The sequence below is a fragment of the Glycine soja genome, chromosome 14 (genome assembly GCF_004193775.1).
Source record: "Glycine soja cultivar W05 chromosome 14, ASM419377v2, whole genome shotgun sequence".
In the NCBI taxonomy this organism is placed as follows: Eukaryota; Viridiplantae; Streptophyta; class Magnoliopsida; order Fabales; family Fabaceae; genus Glycine; species Glycine soja.
In genome coordinates, this window is record NC_041015.1 from 42,581,885 (window position 1) to 42,601,784 (window position 19,900).

General features: G+C 33.5%; 1 protein-coding gene across 2 annotated transcripts; it reads left to right on the forward strand.

Annotated features, from left to right (window-relative positions):
* Window positions 1-10,672: 10,672 nt before the first annotated feature.
* LOC114383771 (O-fucosyltransferase 11-like) lies at window positions 10,673-18,361 on the forward strand. 2 transcript variants are annotated; one of them, XM_028343516.1, is made up of 10 exons: window positions 10,673-11,375; window positions 11,814-11,898; window positions 12,020-12,087; window positions 12,174-12,262; window positions 13,289-13,486; window positions 13,673-13,877; window positions 14,001-14,168; window positions 14,498-14,665; window positions 16,191-16,381; window positions 17,581-18,361. In XM_028343516.1, exons 1-10 carry the CDS (start codon window positions 11,001-11,003, stop codon window positions 17,786-17,788), a joined length of 1,755 nt encoding a protein of 584 aa, XP_028199317.1. In that variant the 5' UTR covers window positions 10,673-11,000; the 3' UTR covers window positions 17,789-18,361. The 2 variants fall into 2 exon arrangements, with proteins under 2 accessions (XP_028199317.1, XP_028199318.1); XM_028343517.1 differs by lacking the exon at window positions 10,673-11,375 and adding an exon at window positions 11,585-11,671.
* Window positions 18,362-19,900: the final 1,539 nt, after the last annotated feature.

The window sequence follows — 19,900 nt, forward strand, 5'->3', positions numbered from 1 at the left end:
ATGCTTATGTAAGTAGTAGAACCAAAATCTATCCACTAGCGTCTTTCGGTACAAAACTAAATTAACTTTAAAACAAACAAAAAAGAGAAGTTTACCATTTTTTATGCACTAAATAGTGTAAATAGGACTTCCTTTTTTTTATGTCTCATCCTACAAAAGCAACAAGGAAATTTCTTATCTTGTTCTCTTGTCTCTACTCTAAAAAAAATATGCAATATCCTCAACCCTCAACTGACTCATTTCAAACTTTAAATTTTATACATACAGCTTTGAGATTCAAATAATATAAGTATTTTAAACCGTAGTAGTAGCAACAACAACAATTAAAGAAGAGAAAATAAACATATGCAAAAATAATCTTTATGGTATATTTTAAGACCCAAACAAGATATGTAGTGCACCATTAATCCTCAATCTTTGGATTGAAAAAGACTAACCACAAGTGGTACTCTCAACATATTGATCAAACATTGGTGATAAGTCTTGTCAAACAAAGGTTGTCTTTGAGCACTTCATTGCTCACATGGAAAGCTTATATGATGATTACTTCGGTCAAATAATGATTGTCTTTGAATATTTCATTATTCACATGGAAAATTACACTTTATAACCGTCACATGTTTACCATCGCAAGCATGTAATTATTCTGTCAAATTATGTCTTTCTTGGGCTGAGCACAATTCACATGAATAATTCAATGTAATATCTATATAAATTCAATCAAATCAACTTACGTAACAGATGTTACTTTGACAACATATTGTTTCAATCAATTTAACCAAAAAATACAAGACAATTTAATATAATAAATGGAAGGTCTTAAAATCATACAACTTTCACTTATAATTAAGTTATATAAAAATATATATAACAGAACGTGCAAATATTTTGCATAACTGACCCATCACAAGATACCTAGTACAACATTAATTCCTAGTCTTTGGGCACAGAAATTAATTTGTAATTGGTACTCTCAACACAATGATCAAATATTGACGATAAATTATGTCAAATAATAGCCTTTCTTTGGACCAACAATTATTCACATGAAAACACCTTATAATTGTCACACATTTATCATTACAAGTACAATATTATTTGACCAAATTGCGTCTTTCTTTGGGCCGAACACAATTCGCATAAATAATTTCATACAAAGTCTATGTAATTTTAATCAAATCAATTTTCATAATAGGGATCACTTTGACAATATATTGTGTCAATTAATTTAATTAAAAAAAATTACTAGACGTGCAAATAAATGGAAAGGATTTTTTATTGCTAAATTTACACCCAATCATGATAACAGAAAAATATAAAACATTAATTACGACAAGTAAATATTATATCCTTAAATTATATTTAATGATATCAATAATTTGTACTTTAAAAGAAAGTTGTATCACATCTGTAAATAAAACTATCACAAATTCATGAAAGAAATTAAAAAAAAACATCAAACACAAACAATATAATAAATCGAGACATTTCAAAAAATCCTATGTCAGTGCTTCTAATCTTTATAGTCTGTTCCACCATACAAATGCAAACAAAAGAATGAAAATTAATGGCATCCAAAGTATTCACAAATTGCACAAAATAACTTTATTAAAACCATAATCCATGTGGCATTGAATTCAGCGTAAAAAGGTTTTGGAAAAAAAAAGTGTAGAGCTTTCTCAAATATATATCACAAGGCACATGAACAAAAGTTATGCATGAAACCCAAAAAGGATGCCAAAAAAACAATAGAATCGAATTCAAACCAAATATGGAACATTGCAATATTTGAATTTATTGACAATTAATATGTATTATTCCAAAAAAATAGGGTTCATATAACCAAAGCAATTCAGGTATAATTAGAATCAAATAACTTTAAACCCCAATAATCTAACATTAATGGTGGCTCTAATACCAGATTACATTAGATTATCAAAAAGATTTTTAGGAATACTTAGATCCATAATGATTGATCAAACAAACACAACAAAATCTGAATCCGTGGGTGATTTCTGATCTATGCGCTCTTCTTATGATTTGTTACGGAATGTTGTAGAAATAACAGATAATCGACTAACAACGTAACCGGTGGCTTCATGGTTCTTCCTCAATCGGAACCTCTTTATTCCTCAATAGGACATTCGTAACTCTTGAGGACCATAACCTTCTTATAGCGTGTTAATCTAATAAGGTTCTCATTACCCCCTAATGGGCCAATACTGACATGTCCTCATTTAAGTTCATATTATCTGATTTAGTTATCTAACAGGCTTACTTAATTTGATCACATAAAATAAAACTCATTAATGATAAATATTTAATATAATTGTCTTATAACATTAATCCACATTAATTATTGGAATAGAAAATTCCAACAAGATACATCTTCATGTCTTAAAAAAGAATAAATGTTACCATATGTTAATTTGTCTTCAATAGGAACTCGTAAGAGCGCAAGGATAATTTAATTCATCATTATTTGTCATAGAGTGAAACTTAATTCTAAAAGTTTTTAACAATTTGAATTTAATAATTTTAAATTGCTTTATTTTCTATTATTGATTTTACATTTCAAAATTTCCCAAAATCAATTCTCATTTTTAAACTATTCTTCATCCATTTTAATTCTATTTAAATTTGTGATTTCTGTTAGTCATATACATGATTAATGTGAAAAGATCGATCCTATTACTTGATGATAGCGTGCACTTGTGATTTTTGTCTATCAAGTTTTTAGTGTTGTTGTTAGAGATTGTGTCTATTGGCTCTTGACTTGTTGATTATTATTTTTTATTTAAAATTAATTTGTGATTTTCTTCCTTATTTATGTTTTTTATTTTTATTTAATTTACTTCTTTTTTAGACTTCACGCTTTACTTTTGCAGGTGTTATCTTGGGTATGCCAAGATGTCTTTGTCTTGGAGAACCAACAGAAGGTGAAAAATGTAACAATTGATATGATGGAAAAGGGAAAAAAATGGTGAAAATATATGAAAAATAAAGTGAATGTATACTTATAATTATTGTTTCATTACTACACAGATTCACGGATTAGTAATTCGAATTAATGAACTTGAAAACTTCTTTTATCCCATATTAAAACTAAAAGTTCATATTTATTTATATATGATCATTTTTGTTAGACTTGACTAGAAAATGCATAAAATAAAATAAAATTACATTAATCGTTGATTTAAAATGGCTTTAATTGAACTTGCGTCCAACGCATAATTGAACTTTCATCCAACACTTTTATAAAAGAACCAACGTCCAAAGTGCTGCATAAACAAAGTTGCATCCAAAGTGTTTTATGAACCATTCAATGTTCAATGAATTACGATCGATATCTTAAGAAAACTTATGCTCTAGTTTTTTATATTCATCTAAGTTTTCTTCATCCAAAATGAACATGTGGTGAACGCTATGTTCAATGCTTTTGAATGCTAAGGTTTGAATTACTATCATATTCTCGTATGATATTCTTTCTATTTTTTGAATATGCTATAACGTTTAAATTTTAGGCATTTAATGAAAAGTAAGGAGTTCTAAGTATAGTATAACCTCTGATCAAAAGTAAAAGTTACTTCTTGAGGTTCAATGAGGAGAAGACTGAAGTGAATATATACAAAAAGCAATACAAGACTTCAGAGAATGTCAAAACTTTTTAAGAAAGAAATCATTTTCTTTCCTTCCGAAAAGTAACCAAGTCAAAAGCAATTACATGTCAAGCTTCTCATGCATTAATAAATGAAGCTTAAAAATGAAAGAAATTAAAAGCTCTAACACACAATGAATACTTTATCTCTCAAGCGTATGAAAGACCTTAGGAGAAGATAAGAAGCAAGAGAATAATGTATATATTGGAGGAAACATTTTTTCAAACTTGTTATCTCAAAAGCTTTGTAAAAAAATTTCAAAAAAAGCTTTTAAACTTAACATACACACATTCAACCTATTTCTAGTGTGGTTCTTCTTTTTCAAGTATTACCGCGAGAATAAAATGATGTCGACTTTAAGCTTGAAAAGACTCTGACCACCTTATGGTTTGGCGAGAAGACTAACATCCATTTGGTGTAATTGAGAAGTGTCTGGATAATAGTTTCACTTTTACTAATTACTTTTGATGAATAAACTAATGTATATTAGCATCCATTCTGAGTGTGCCTTTGAAAGTAATATAAAAATAAACTTTAATAAATAATTTTTATCACTTAATAATTTAAATTAATAATAAATATTTTTAAAGATATAAAATTATTTAAGAAATCTTAAAGTAATTAACTGAGGACCTTAGATAACTCTCCATATGCGTGGAAGCACTCACGGCATAGAATGCGGAAGGAAAGCATAAAGTTCCACTAGAGAAATTTGTAATATTTTTTTTAATAAAACATAATAATGCACACATTACAAAATTTATAAAATAATATTCCTTTCATCTCATATTATTGTTACTTTTAAAACGATATATATTTCTAAAAAAGATTGATTATAAAAACTACTATTATAAAATAACATTCTTTAATAAAAATATCTTCATTAAAAATATAATATAATTTATGTTATTTAAATATTTATTTAAGATATTTTATAAATAAAAATCGTATTGAAAATAATTAATATTTTTAAATTTTAAAATAATACTACTAACAGTCTAATAGTTTCAAGTAAATTAAAACATTAAAAGGAAAGACAGAAAAAGTAATACTAATGTTCTATGACTATATGAATAAAAAAAATATAATGAATAAAAATAATGTTCTATGATTATTAGAGCAACAGAAACGAGGCAAGGCACTTTGCTGACCAGCTGTTGACCGTTGTTGAAGTGATTAGACATTTGAGTAATCTTGTAAAACCAACATAAATGATGCAAACAAAAAGAGATGAACAAAAACTAAATAAGATACTACTAAGATAAAAAAAAGTAATTAATAAAAAAATAATAATAAAGAGATGTTACAGTACATTTTCATTCTAATATTCTCTTTTTATGATTAATAAAAATTATTAAAAATTATCATATATTTAAGTTTTATTGTTATTTAATGATTTTTTTTTCTGATTTATATTATACGTGAAATAAAAATTATCAAAATTAATGATTTTTAATAAATTTTAATTAATTATAATTTTTTTAAAGAAGACTGACATTTAAAAAATAAAAATACTTTCTTTATAATTGGTTTGAATTTATTGAAAGAAAATAAAAATATGAAAATTAATATTTAGAAATAAAAAATATTTTTATTTTTATTATTTTCGATTGAAATTTTTAACCTCAATGTTTTCCTTTAAACCAAACAGAGAGTTAATACACGTTACTCCCTTCATAATATATTTTAATTTTATTTCATTTCAATATATTTTTATTTTATAAAATTAAGAAAATAATAATTCTTTAAACAATATTCTTACTTATAATTATCATATTTAGTTTTTGAAATGTTATAAATTATAATTATGGATAAATATGGTTTCCAATATTCTTTTACTCATCATAACTTTCTGGTTCTAAAAGTTAAAATGTTAAATCAAACGTATTTTATTACAGAGAAAGATTTTTTAGTTTTGATATATTGTTAATGTACTATATTATTAATTAATTAAAAAATTTTAAATATATTTTAAAATAATTGTTATGAAATTAACCATCTTACAATAGATAGTCATATATTATTCAATGCTTAAAAAGGCAACATATAATTCCATAATAATGTAAAAATTTAAATTAATTTTGAACTACATAACTCACTAGAACCGATTCTTTTCCTGTGTTTATTCGGAGAAAATTTTTACCCCACACACTGAGACACAGATATCTTAGCAGTATAAACAGCTTTAACAGAAATAGTTAGTTAGTTGGCTGAATTAGTTAGTTAGCTTTTCAGTTGTAACAGAATTCACGTTGCAGATGTATATAAGCTTCACCATTAATGAATAAGGGCTGCGAGCTGTAGCTGATCATTTTTCCGATAGTTGCAAACTTCCCTCTATATGCTGTCTTATTCATTTTAATATGGTATCAGAGCCATATTCTGCTTCTGTTCGGTGGGTGCCGCCAGCCCTCGCTTTGTGGTGACGAGCCCTGGCTCGAGGGGGCGTGTTAAGAATAGTCCCACATCGGGTAATTCATGAACATGATAAGTGTTTATATAGCTGGGTAGACCACCCCCTTATGAATCGGTTTTTAAGGGGACCTTTCGGATGCCTTTGCTGCACTATAAAATTTAATATGGTATCAGAGCACCTTATGTAAGGTTAAATTGGATGAAAGATGTACGGTTCCTGTGTGAGTAGCGTGAACGAGATTACCTTTTGGAAGCTTTACCGTGATCGAGCTGATGGTTCCATAGAAAGGTATAAAGCACGCTTGGTCGCCAAGGGTTACACTCAAATGGAGGGGTTAGACTACCTCGACACATTCTCTCCGGTGGCAAAACTCACTACCGTTCGTGTTCTTCTCGCATTGGCTGCGCAAAATCAATGGCACTTGCGACAATTGGATGTCAACAATGCGTTCCTCCATGGAGAGCTTGAAGAGGAAGTGTATATGCAAGTTCCACCTGGACTTGCAGTTGAAAACCCGAAGCTTGTTTGTCGTCTTCAACGGTCCCTCTACGGGCTTAAACAAGCCAGCTGACAATGGTTCACAAAGTTATCTAGTTTCTTAGTCTCTCATGGGTTTCAGCAATCTAACTCAGACCAATCTCTCTTCTTAAAACTCACTAAGTCAGTCACTACCATACTCTTGGTGTACGTAGATGATATCATACTCACGGGGAACAGTATACTGGAAATACAAGATATCACCACCCTCCTGGTTCAGGAATTCAAAATAAAAGACCTTGGCGACTTGAAGTTCTTTCTGGGACTCGAGATTGCCCGCACCACTGATGGAATTCATTTATGCCAACGAAAGTATGCCTTAGACATTTTATCTGATTCAGGTATGCTAGGTTGCAAGCCACACTCGACACCCATGGATTATTCCATGAAGTTACAAATGAACTCAGGCAACTCTCTTTCCGACGAGTCCTCATCCTCCTATCGAAGACTAATAGGAAAACTCATATACCTGACCAACACTCGCCTAGATATTGCGTACGCTGTTCAACAACTCAGCCAGTACATGTCGGCTCCTACCAACATTCATCTTCAAGCTGCTTTTCGCATATTGAGATACCTCAAGGGTTCACCAAGATCCGGGTTGTTCTTTGCAGCAACCGGGACTCCCCAACTCCGAGCTTTCAGTGATTCGGATTGGGCGGGGTGTAAAGATTCTCGAAAATCCACTATAGGGTTCCTTGTCTATCTGGGTTCTTCACTCATTTCGTGGCAGTCAAAGAAACAATCCACCGTCTCCCGCAGCTCCTCCGAAGCCGAGTATCGAGCTCTCGCATCTACTGCCTGTGAGCTGCAATGGTTAACGTATATTCTCCAAGACATTGGTGTAGCATTTATTCAGCCAGCCACCTTATATTGTGACAACCAATCTGCAATTCAGATAGCAACCAATCCCGTTTTCCATGAACGCACTAAGCATATCGAGATCGATTGCCATATTATCCGCCACAAAGTCACTGCGGGTCTCGTAAAGCTCCTTTCGGTCTCATCCTCCATGCAACTCGCGGACATATTCACCAAAGCTTTACCACCAGCCACCTTTCAGCACCTTTGTAACAAGCTGGGAATGATGAATATCCATTCCCAGCTTGAGGGGGGCTCTTAGCAGTATAAACAACTTTAATAGAAATAGTTAGTTAGTTGGCTGAATTAGTTAGTTAGCTTTTCAGTTGTAATAGAATTCACGTTCCAAATGTATATAAGCTTCAATCAATAACACAGAAAGCTACCTATACCTTCATCCAAGCGAGAACCCGGCCATAGCTCTTGTTTCCCTAGTATTAGACTCAACCAATTACGATTCATGGAGTAGGTCCATGGTTACTGCGCTGAGTGCCAAGAACAAGGTGGAATTCATAGACGGAAGCGCACCTGAACCGTTAAAGACAGATAGAACCTATGGAGCTTGGCGTCGGTGCAACAATATGGTCGTATCGTGGATAGTTCACTCGGTGGCCACCTCCATACGGCAGAGTATACTCTGGATGGACAAAGCTGAGGAGATTTGGCGAGATTTGAAGTCGCGGTATTCGCAGGGAGATCTTCTGCGAATCTCTGACCTCCAGCAAGAGGCATCAACGATGAAACAAGGTTCATTTTCAGTCACGGAGTACTTCACTCGTCTGCGTGTGATCTGGGACGAGATTGAGAATTTCAGACCTGATTCAGTCTGCTTGTGCAACATCAGGTGCTCATGCACTGCTTTCACCATCATCGCACAACGCAAGCTTGAAGATAGAGCCATGCAATTCTTACGAGGTTTGAACGAACAGTACACTAACGTTCGTTCTCACGTACTTTTCATGGATCCTATACCTGCCATATCCAAAATCTTTTCTTATGTAGCTCAGCAAGAAAGACAATTGCTAGGGCACGCAGGACCAAACATCAACTTCGAACCCAAGGACATCTCCATAAACGCGACGAGGACCACTTGCGATTTCTGTGGGCGCATTGGTCATGTAGAAAGTGCTTGTTATAAGAAGCACGGGGTACCTGCAAGTTATGATGGAAGAAACAAGAATAACAATGGAAGAAAGACGTGTACCCACTGCGGCAAGATTGGGCACACAGTAGATGTTTGTTACCGAAAACATGGATACCCGCCGGGATACAAACCCTATAGTGGAAGAACCACCGTAAACAACGTGATGATAATGGAAGATAAAGCTACAAATGATCAAGCTCAGCAACACGAGTCACAAGAGGTTGTTCACTTCTCCCCTGAGCAGTACAAGGCATTACTTGCCTTAATCCAGCAGCCGCCGGCAGGAAGCACGGCCCAGTCCAAACAAGTTGCATCAGTATCCTCGTGCACTGTTAACACACCATTGAACCCAGGTAATTCACTCTCTACCCAAGCACATCACACCTCCTGGATCCTAGATTCGGGAGCAATGGATCACATAACCTGTTCTTTGCATAATCTCCATTCTTACACACAAATTCAGCCAACTAACTAACTATTTCTGTTAAAGCTGTTTATACTGCTAAGAGAAAAATGACCAGCTACAGCTCGCAGCCCTTATTCATTAATGGTGAAGCTTATATACATCTGCAACGTGAATTCTGTTACAACTGAAAAGCTAACTAACTAATTCAGCCAACTAACTAACTATTTCTGTTAAAGCTGTTTATACTGCTAAGAAGATATATAAAGAATGATAATTTAATTTTGATATATTATAAGTCAAATGACAATAATAATGACAACAAATAACAATGATGACCATGATTATAGGGTGACAATTATGTTTGTGATGAAAATGAGTTAATAAAAATTGATGCAATAATTAAAATTTTCTATAAATTTAATTTTTATTTTGTGAATTTTTTAAATATTTGATGATTAAATTAAATTTTTGAATGTTTTAATCTTAATTTAAAGGATGGTTTTTATATGTTATTATGATGTTTTTACATATAAAAAAATATTCTCATAGATTCATACTCATCCTTACAAAAACAAGTAATATAAGGGGAATTCATTCTTAACTTGTTAGGTGGGTGCTTCAGGCTTGTGCGTGTTGATACTCTGCGATCCGCATCAGCTTGAGTTCGCAGGGTTACAACCGAAAAATCAAGTCAATGTTTGTATTTGGAACGTCCCTACCAACTTTACGCTCCCCATGTTGTTTTGCATGCCGTTCCCCCCCCCCACCCCCCCCCCCACACACACACACACACATATATATATATATATATATATATCATCAATTCACAATTCATAACCAAACAATCTCAGCAAGTAATTGTTCTTTTGATATTTCGCCTTAACATGCAAGTTCAATAAATGGATTCTGTTATTTATTCCTTGCTTTTTGCAGCCATTTTCAAGTGGTCCTATTCTTCGGCAAGGAATACTGCAATCTTGGATATGGAAGTTTTATTTAGCGGATCCAAAAATTTTCCTTGGTAGTAAGAAAATAGTCTATCATAAAATGATTAATTTTTTTTAAATAACTTATTTTGTTAGTTCAATTTGGTAATCTTATTATTTACATGTTCAATTAGGTCATTTTTTAAAAACAATTCAATTATGTATTTTACTTTTAAAATATTCAGTAGTTAGGTATTTTATTTTTTAAAATGGATTTAATTTGTTCTTATTTAAAACCAATTTAGTTTTTACTTGTTAAAACTTTTGGGGCAAATGAAAAATAATAAAACTAAATTTACTCTATTTATAAAATAAAAAACTTAATTGAAACTTTTAAAAACAAATGATCATATTGAATATTTTTAAAAAAACTACAAGACCCAATTGATCTAAGAAATAATATAATTTTTTATTTTTTCAATGTATTTGAAATTGTGTCAAGGTGTATTTTTTATCACTAACTTATTACATATATCAATGACATTTATGTTAATTAGTGATAAACCAACATGTTAGTTTTATTTTCAATTTCTTCCACTAGCACAGAAATTACACGAATTAAAAGCCAAAAAAATCTTTTACAATAGCTAAAATATATTTAACCATTTTATTAATTTTCTAAATAGCTGAACTAGATTCTGTTTCTCGGAATAGCAGCAGCTGTCGAATTCTTACACTACACCACGCCTTAGTACTAGTCCCGTTAATTTCCCATCTTCCCTTTCCTCAAACCACTGTCCCTCTCATCTCTCTGCACCAAAAACAACCCAAAGCAACTCAGAAGTACTACTACTCTCTCCAGTTCTCGCTTCTCTCTCTCTCTCTCCACTAAACAAAACAAAAACCTCCACAATTCACACACACACTCACTACACTAACACACTAACACATTATTTTTTTCATTTTTATTTTTCTCCTCCATCAAGTCATTCATTCTCTCTCTACAACACACCTCTCTCTCTCTCTCTCTTGTTAGAGAGAGAATCTCGCCATGAAATCCAAAACCGGCGGAAACGGTCTCACTCATGAGACCGTCGGCGTCGGCGGGGGGTGCGGGAGCAGCAGCTCTCCAAGTCCTCCGCCGTCGCCGCGTCGTCACTCGGGTGGTCCGCGGTGCCGGAGGCGGGTGAGGCCGGAGAAGAATTCGTCGGAGAGCCGGCGGCTGGTGGCCGGCATTATGGCGCGGCGGAGCCTCCGGTTCTTCTTCCTGCTGCCGCTGGTGTACATCTCGGGGCTGCTGATGTGCGTGGGGCCCTTCTCCGCCCTCATTGGCCACACTCTTCTCCCCGGCTCTCGCTACCGCAGCCACGAGATCTTCCACAACCTCTGGCACGATATCGAGGGTGATAATTCCTCTGCCACTGAGGTGCGTAACCGAACCGAACCAGCGTAATGCATCATAATCATAAACCATGTGCTCAAAATATTTTTTTATTTTCCTTATTTTTAAATTCATTTATTTCATTATTTTATTAATAAACTAAGAGAATGAACCAACAGTTAGAGTCTAGCGAATGGGAGTAGTTTATTACAACTTGCTGAACCAAGCTAGGAGAAGTGTCAATGTTTAGTGTCTGCCAGTACAGTGTCTGGAACAAGATCTAATATCCGTTTCTCAATAGGAAAAGTGTTCACATTTAGTGTCTCGAGTATGATCTAATGGTGCTCTCATTTACTGTCTAATAATATCTCTAATAAAATTGTATCTGAAGGAAGATAGCTTGACAATAATGTAGCTAAGGGAATCACATAGAGCTGGGTTTTATTTTATTTTATTTTTCAATTTGTTTTTGTCTTTTTGCAGTTGGCTTCTGTGTGGAAGTATAAAAGGAAGTTGAGGGAGCAGAAGCCATGTCCGAATTTGACGGCATTGCATCGTGAACATTTTGGTAAGCGCTTAGATACATTACCTAGTAATCAATATTAGTTATTAATAATTGCTAATGTGGAGTTTGGTGTAAAAGTAAAGTTTGTGTGGGACATTAATTCGGTGGTTTCTCTTAATTTCAGTGTCACCTGGACTGAATGGGTTTTTGATTGTGGAGGCCAATGGGGGTCTTAACCAGCAACGCTCTGCGGTGTGACAAATCTTCCCTTTCACACAGTTTTGGTTTTGGTTGAAATATGATCTGGTTTTTGACCATTGTTTTTCATGAACTGTTAGATTTGCAATGCTGTGGCTGTGGCTGGACTCCTGAATGCAATACTAGTTATACCTCAGCTTGAGTTTCACAATGTGTGGAAAGATCCAAGGTGACCAATTTACTTATTGTTTTAGTTTTGAACCTTAGAATATAGGTCGTAACCAAGGTTTGAATTCTGGTTGTAGTTGCGGTTGCAGCCTGCAATTACAGGCTGATCTGCTGTTATGGCGGCTGCCTCAACCAAGATGTTGCAGCTGCATCACTTGATGTGGTCTGTGATTTCAAATCCTAGTCTTAACATTCATGCTTGTGAAATTTTGGACACTGGTGCTGGTTAATTTGATTTTCTTGTTTGGCTTAGTAATGGTCGATGTGTTACTGAATTTCACAACTAAGTAGCATGTGACATATGGGAAAGTGGGATATGTTTATCACTTAATTTATGTGTATGATTTACATTCCTGTTTACAGAAATTAAAACACACATCTCCTGATGCATTTTTATGAGGTAAATTGTGTCTCAAGTCGAATGGCTGTTTACTACATTTCAAAACATAAAACAAATTTCAGGTTGTTGCCTTTATATGAGACAACTCATCCGATATAGCAAAAGGAAAAGTATAGCTTTATTTCATAGATCTAATCATCTAAAGAAACTTTCTGATTCTTATGTTAGTAGTTACTACTATGTAAACTTTCATACCTGCTTTTGAAGTTCATTGATTATTTAATTAAGCATATTTGTATAAGTCATTCAATTTGATCATGTTCCCATAAGCAATTCCATATTAACGTTGCTTTCTATGCTACAATACCGAACCTATTACACAGCCCATACAACCTAGGACGAGAAGCAAATCTTCCTGCAATATAATTTGTTGAGCCACATTAATTAGTACCTGTAACATTTTTGTTATGTCTTTACCTTTGTGATAATGATTGGTCAAGTGATACTAAATTGAATTTTGTAACCATCTATTAGTGATGAAATTAAAGTAGCCCTCGTTGGGTATGCATGTTTTCCTAGAAAAACAGCCTTTTAAAAAATTAATAATTAAATTGGCTTTCCAACAAAATAGAATGCAATGAACATTATTATGACTCTTATTAAACTTTCCTTATTTATCTCTTACAGTGAATTTGGGGATATATATGATGAAGATCATTTTATATCCACACTTGATGGTTATGTGAAGGTGGTCAAAGAACTGCCTGAGGCACTAATGGAGCGGCATAATTACAATATGACTAATATCACTAACATCAGAGTTCAAGCTTGGGCTCCTGTCAGTTATTACCTTGGAGTTGTTTCTCCTATCTTGCAAAAGGAAGGGTAGGTATTGAGTCACTTTCTCCTATCTTTTGTTCATCCTTTTGAAATAAAAAATGTTGGTTTTTCCCCTTCATAAAAATGTTTTAGGTGAAACTGAACTCTGAAGCAAGTTCAAATTGGGCATTTGACACAATTTGATTTTTTATTCAAACAATTTGACGTAAAGAATTTTATTTTCTTATGCAGGGTAATTCGAATAGCTCCATTTGCCAATCGTTTGGCAATGAGTGTCCCTCCACATATTCAATTTCTAAGATGTCTTACTAATTATAAAGCATTGAGGTTTTCTTCTTCAATATCTGTACTAGGCAAGAAATTAGTTTACCGAATGATTGAGAAGAGCTCAAGGACAGATGGAAAATACATTGCTGTGCATCTTCGTTTTGAGGAGGTACTGATCCTCATTCAATTATGTTGGAACTGGTACTTAGTGTCAATATATGAGACTGTGGTGAAAGGGTACAGGATTGAATCAGCTTTATCTAATGATGGGCTAAATCTTCTCAACATGTAGGATATGGTAGCATTCTCTTGTTGTGTATATGATGGAGGAAAGGCAGAAAAGTTGGAAATGGATTCAGTTCGAGAAAAAGGGTGGAGGGCAAAATTTAAAAGAAAAGACCGTATCATTTTACCTGACCTTAATCGGGTTAATGGAAAATGCCCACTAACCCCTCTAGAGGTACACATTTTTACTTTTTAATGCTGATCAGATCTTAAATTATGTTTTTCTTTCTTTCTTAATTTATATCTGACTAGTCTCAAATTCTCATGTTATTGACTTCTGAATTAGATAACATCAATAATTTTCTTAGTACCTGTTCCTGATACTGGATTTTGGCCTCACTATTTGTACATGCTTTTATTTTAATTAATTTTAGTAAAAGAATGGTATGATCACTATGATGAGATGAAAATCAATCTAATGTATGCAATTTGATATTGTGTGAAAGCTGATATTACATGGAAGATACTGATGTTAGTTGCATATTGTTTTCCTTAACTACGTAGGTTGGTATGATGCTGCGTGGCATGGGATTTGATAACAATACTTCAATATACTTAGCTTCTGGGAAAATATATCATGCAGAGAGATATTTGGCTCCTTTGATAAAGATGTTCCCCAATCTGTATACAAAGGAGTCTCTTGCAACATCAGATGAGCTTGCTCCTTTTATGGTAAAGATCCTCACTGGTTGCTCCTTTTATGATAGATAATCTGTATACAAATGTCATGATTCATTCTATGAAACTGGATGGCTTCAAAGCTCTTCATTGTCTGTTTTATTTTGATTTCTTTCTCATAGCAGCCTGTAGACTGAAGCATGTTAACTCGATTCTTGTAGACCTGTCTTGTTTTTAGCTCTGCTGCTGCACCAATTTCTTTTCATTTCGTGCAGCAATATTTATAATTTTTTTAATCCTTGTAGTGATTAAATAGACACACATGTTTAAGAAATTAATAGAAAAAAGGTTTAAATACATTTTTCGTCCCTGCAATTTAGTGTTTTTTCGTTTTAGTCCTTGCAAAATGGGTTTTTTTTTGTCCTTAAAGCACTTTAGATAGCATTTTTTTCACTGTTCAAAGCACTATCTAAAGAGTTTTAAGGATGAAAAACAAACAAACACATTTTGCAAGGACTAAACGAAAATAAAATTTTTGCAGGGACGAAAACGAAAAAAAGCGCTAAATTGCAGGTTCGAAAAATATATTTAAGCCTAGAAAAAATATAATTGGGATCTGATATATTGATGTATCATCTATATGACCATGTAAGGAAATTTTATAACTAATTAATTGGACTTAGTGGCACAAACTTGTAACAAGAACCACGACAACATTAATAACCTTATCTCACTTGGTGGAAATTAATCAGCTACATGACTAACACAAACATCATTGGACTCAGTTAAAAACCAAATTCTTATGGATATTATTTACATGACATTCTTCTTGATCTCCCTCTACCTCTTTTTTCACAAAGCTAAAAATCATGTGATCTATTCTTTTCACTGGTGCCTCCAGTGACCTTTGCACATGTTCAAGCCACCTTAATTGATTATCTATCATCTTTTCCTCAATAGGTGTCACGACAATATCTTCTCATATACAATCATTTTGTATCTTGTTCTTATGTGACCACGCATTCTTCTTAATATATTCATTTATGCTACTCCCATTTTTTCTCGTCTATTTAAAGCTCATTATTCACTACATAGTATAGTAGGTCGTATAGAAGTACAATAAGACTTCACTATCAGCTTACAAACAAGTAAGTTGTAACATCAATTCACTAAAATTCCCAAATGTAAGTTCATCAGTTTGAAAAAGGGATCTGCAGTTTTAAACTTCAATTGCAGTACTTTTAGTTTTTGGTTTTATAGTTTATACACAGACCTCAAGAATGCACGTAATGATAAAGGATGTAACTGGATTTCAATTCCAAACACATAAAGGATGTAATTGACCTTATATTGTGGTTCTTTATCCATTCCTCAGTCTCATAGTTTGTCTTGATGGTTTGTTGTAACTCGTAAGTATGTCTATGCTGCAACTTTTCTGAGATTTAAAATACAAAACAAGAAAAACTAAAAAAGTCTTATGTGCAAGTTTAATTTAATTATACTCATTGGTAGAGTGTATGTTGTAATATTTGTGGGGAGTTTCCAATATGCTCTAATGCTTAGTTTCATATTTTTCTAGGGCTATTCCTCCCAATTAGCTGCACTGGACTACACAGTATGCTTGTCTAGTGAGGTTTTTGTAACAACTCAGGGTGGTAACTTCCCCCATTTTTTGATGGGCCATAGAAGATTCATCTATGATGGCCATGCCAAGACAATTATCCCAGATAAGCGCAAGCTTGTTGTTCTTTTGGATGACGTGAGTATTAGGTATATTCTCTCCCTTTCATCCTCCATTTATAGCTACTATATACTCCATTAAAACATTTCAAACAATTTTGGGGAATATTTAATTTGGTTCCATGTATCATATGTTGTCTTGATAAAAACTAAAAATCAAGTAGTGATACTGATATTAGTTACTTTTGTGGGATTCACACAGTAGGTACAGCCTGTTCTACAAAATAATGTGTTAACTGATTGGAGTTTCCCCTAGACTTGAATGTAAAAGGCTGACAATTTGTTACTAAATCCTAATTTGTACCTTTTTTTAACCAAAACTGTTGATGCATGTTTGGTTTAAAATTATTTTGGAGAAATAAATGCTTATTTTTTTCAGCATTTTAAGAGCTTTTGATTAAGAAAAGCTACTAGTTTCCAGAAATAATCCATTCCCAAAGCATTTTATGGTTTGAAACTGATATTTGCTACACTTGAACTTTGGTGAACTCTGAAGAGTATTGATTTTTGTATGACATTTTTTTGCCAGAGCAATAATCGTAGTCACTCAGATACTAATCTACCGCTGAATATGAACTATTATCCTGTAATGGCACATTGCCACAGCAAAGGAAATTACATGAGACTGATAGTGAAAAACATTGGTTGGTCCTTAGAAAACTTTTCTAAGCTGAAGTCATAGCTGTTAATGGAAGGGATTATAGACTTTTGCCTATTAATCATAAAATATGGTGCCTTTTAACTAGAGAGTTACCAGGTTGTGTTGTGGTCTTGTATATAATGCAATTTCCAGTAGTTTTTAATTACTAGTAAATTCTGATTTGCTAGAACTGTTCACTAGTGCCTTGTTTTGCAGTTTATTTTTTAACATTGTTTGTATGATTACTTTATAATTACTCATTGTTGATTTTTGTTTGGCCTGAATCAAACTGCCAATAGGTCTCTTACCTTAGTTGTCCATCGTTGTCTGAATGTTACATTTATGTGTAGTTAATAGTTAATAGTTGTCATATGTATTTAGTATGAGGACTTGGGCTATGCAATCACTGGAAAACACTAGATGAATCAAACTGCCAATAGGTCTCTTTAGTTGTCCATCGTTGTCTGAATGTTACATTTATGTATAGTTAATAGTTGTCATATACTCATGGATTTAGTATGAGGACTTAGGCTATGCAATCACTGGAAAACACTAGATGATGGAAAATATTTGTGCATTGGTTTTGCAGTTGGAGAGCTTTCAAGGATCAGATGGAAGACATGCTCACTGAAAGTGACCGCAAAGGAATCATGGTACCTAGAGTTAGAAAAATAAACAGAAAAACTTCTGTCTACACGTACCCCTTACCAGAATGCAGGTGCCTACAACAGTCTCTTGCCAATCAAATTGACCGCAATCTTGTTATTCTGGATGATTACAACGGAACAAAAGCTTAAATGGAAGATATGTTTCATTTGTTCAAACATCTCTGTGCAGTCATCAGATTTATATCGTTACCAATTCCATAGCATGGTGCTTCAACTTCTCATTCTGCGGCCTTTTGAAGTTGCTTTCTTGTTTGGCAAGGTGTGGCTATTCCAGTTATGATAACAGGAGATTGACTGCTGCGACTCTATGAAGATTTTGTATGCATATTGTTTTACATAGTGGGACAGTTTCTAGCCTCCAATTTAAAGGTTGGACACACTGCACCAACGTGTTCTATCAAAGGGATATAGCAAAACTCAGAGTCAGTTTTTTTTTTTCTATTTCTGATAAATGTTTTTTGAGCTGACATTACGATTTATATTTTTGTTTCTTGTATAAAATTCTTAGGCTTGGAAAAGGATTGTAATCTGTTGGGTCAGTGAGTATTTTTATTTTGATCCATTGTCAGGGAGATATCTTTTTGGTCCTTTGGACGAGTGGCTGTGTTTTTCCTCCCTTCCAAGATTTTCAAAAATGTAATTTGTTGTCTTCTGTGTATATATTCTTTTCCTTTATATCATTGACATTATCTGAGCTCTTAATGATACTTGGAAAAACAGGTTACGAAGAAGATATGAATTTAGTTTGAAATGCCAGAACAATAGCTTCTTTACTCGTAATGCAGTGTAAATTATAAGAATGAAGATACTAGATAGTTGAAGATGAGTATAGGAAAAGGCTAGTGAACTCCAACGTGAGTTTGTTTTTTGTTTTTAATGTTTTGTTAATAGACCGAGCCAAAGCCCTATACAACAGAACAGTCAAAAGAGAATGCATGTTTTAAATTACAAACATGTTTTTATACCCAACGTCATGTTTCCAACGATGTATGATGTTAAACCGAAGTTGAACATGCAAGCGATATCAAACAATATCTCTCATGTTCTCAGCATGTAAATCCCCAGTCATAGTAAGAGTGACGATGGACCAGTATACTGCAATGAAATTTGGGTACATTGTACCAATCTGGATACATATTTGCAATGGCAAAGGTAAAGCATCCTGACAGTGCACAAACAAGGTCACCTGAAATTTTGTGAAATAGACTATTCAGTTTTTAAAGTACCTCAAAATTGTTAAAAGGAAGAAAAACAAAGTTTTGAACTCTATTTGCTTACATACAGCAATGAGCAAATATTCAATGTGGTCACATTTATTAACCAGGTGGCTTCTAATATGAAGCGGTAGAATTACTTTCTCACTGGTGAGGAAGTATTTTTAACAATTGGATATATTAATAAAATATTCAATGGCTGATATTAAAGAAAGGAAACCTGATTAACTGGTAAATTTATAAATATATATTTTAAAAACTTTCTTTTTATTGATAAAAAATTATCATTTTATTTTCTTCAATTCATCCCTACCATCACGCTCTTCTCTGCTCAACACTGTGAAAAGCCTTCACCTTAAGTAATTAGATCCAAAAAACACAAAGAAAGAAGAATGAAATAACAAGTTTGTAGAGACATTGTATTGAAGGAAAACATGAATGAAATAATTGGTTCATTGTTATGATTAAGGAAATATCCTAGTATTCGAGGTCTAAGACCCTCCAGAAAACAAAATGCGAAAAGGAATTTTTATTTCTGCTTGCATTTCTATTACATGATTTGGTCTTATATAGGCACCAAATGCTAAAGCTATTTATTCTTTCCTCAACAGGTCCTAACGACAATGGTAGCTAGCAATAACAGAATTGATAATATCATAATAGAAAACTATCCTGTCAGACAAGATATTCCCCCTGTCCAATAAAATTCTGCTAGCTCAGTGCCCTGGGTCAGAGTTGGTTACGAAATCCTTCAAGTATTGGGGTCTAGTGGTTTTCCGTTTGATTCTCTGAGCAGTGCTTGTCCCCTCCTTGTCTAATTGCAATTTCCCTATTTCTGTGATGTGTGCTTGTGTCGGCTGATTCATAACATCCCTATGCCCATCCGAAAGCACCTTGTTCTCAAGGTGATAGTCTTCCTTCAGCTTGGCCCAAGGTTCCCATGAAGTGTCTTTAGGGAGTAGGCCCTGCCATTGAACCAGGACCATAAACTCGGGCCCATTGTCTGAAGTAACCCATTTTGTGTTAA

What these genes read in the sequence shown, in the direction of transcription:
- LOC114383771 (XM_028343516.1), top strand. Translation starts at nt 11,001, where the DNA reads ATGAAATCCAAAACCGGCGGAAACGGTCTCACTCATGAGACCGTCGGC. An exon ending in CCTATCTTGCAAAAGGAAGG is followed by an intron (nt 13,487 to 13,672) that starts GTAGGTATTGAG and finishes TTTCTTATGCAG; the next exon opens with GGTAATTCGAATAGCTCCAT. An exon ending in ATGAGCTTGCTCCTTTTATG is followed by an intron (nt 14,666 to 16,190) that starts GTAAAGATCCTC and finishes ATATTTTTCTAG; the next exon opens with GGCTATTCCTCCCAATTAGC.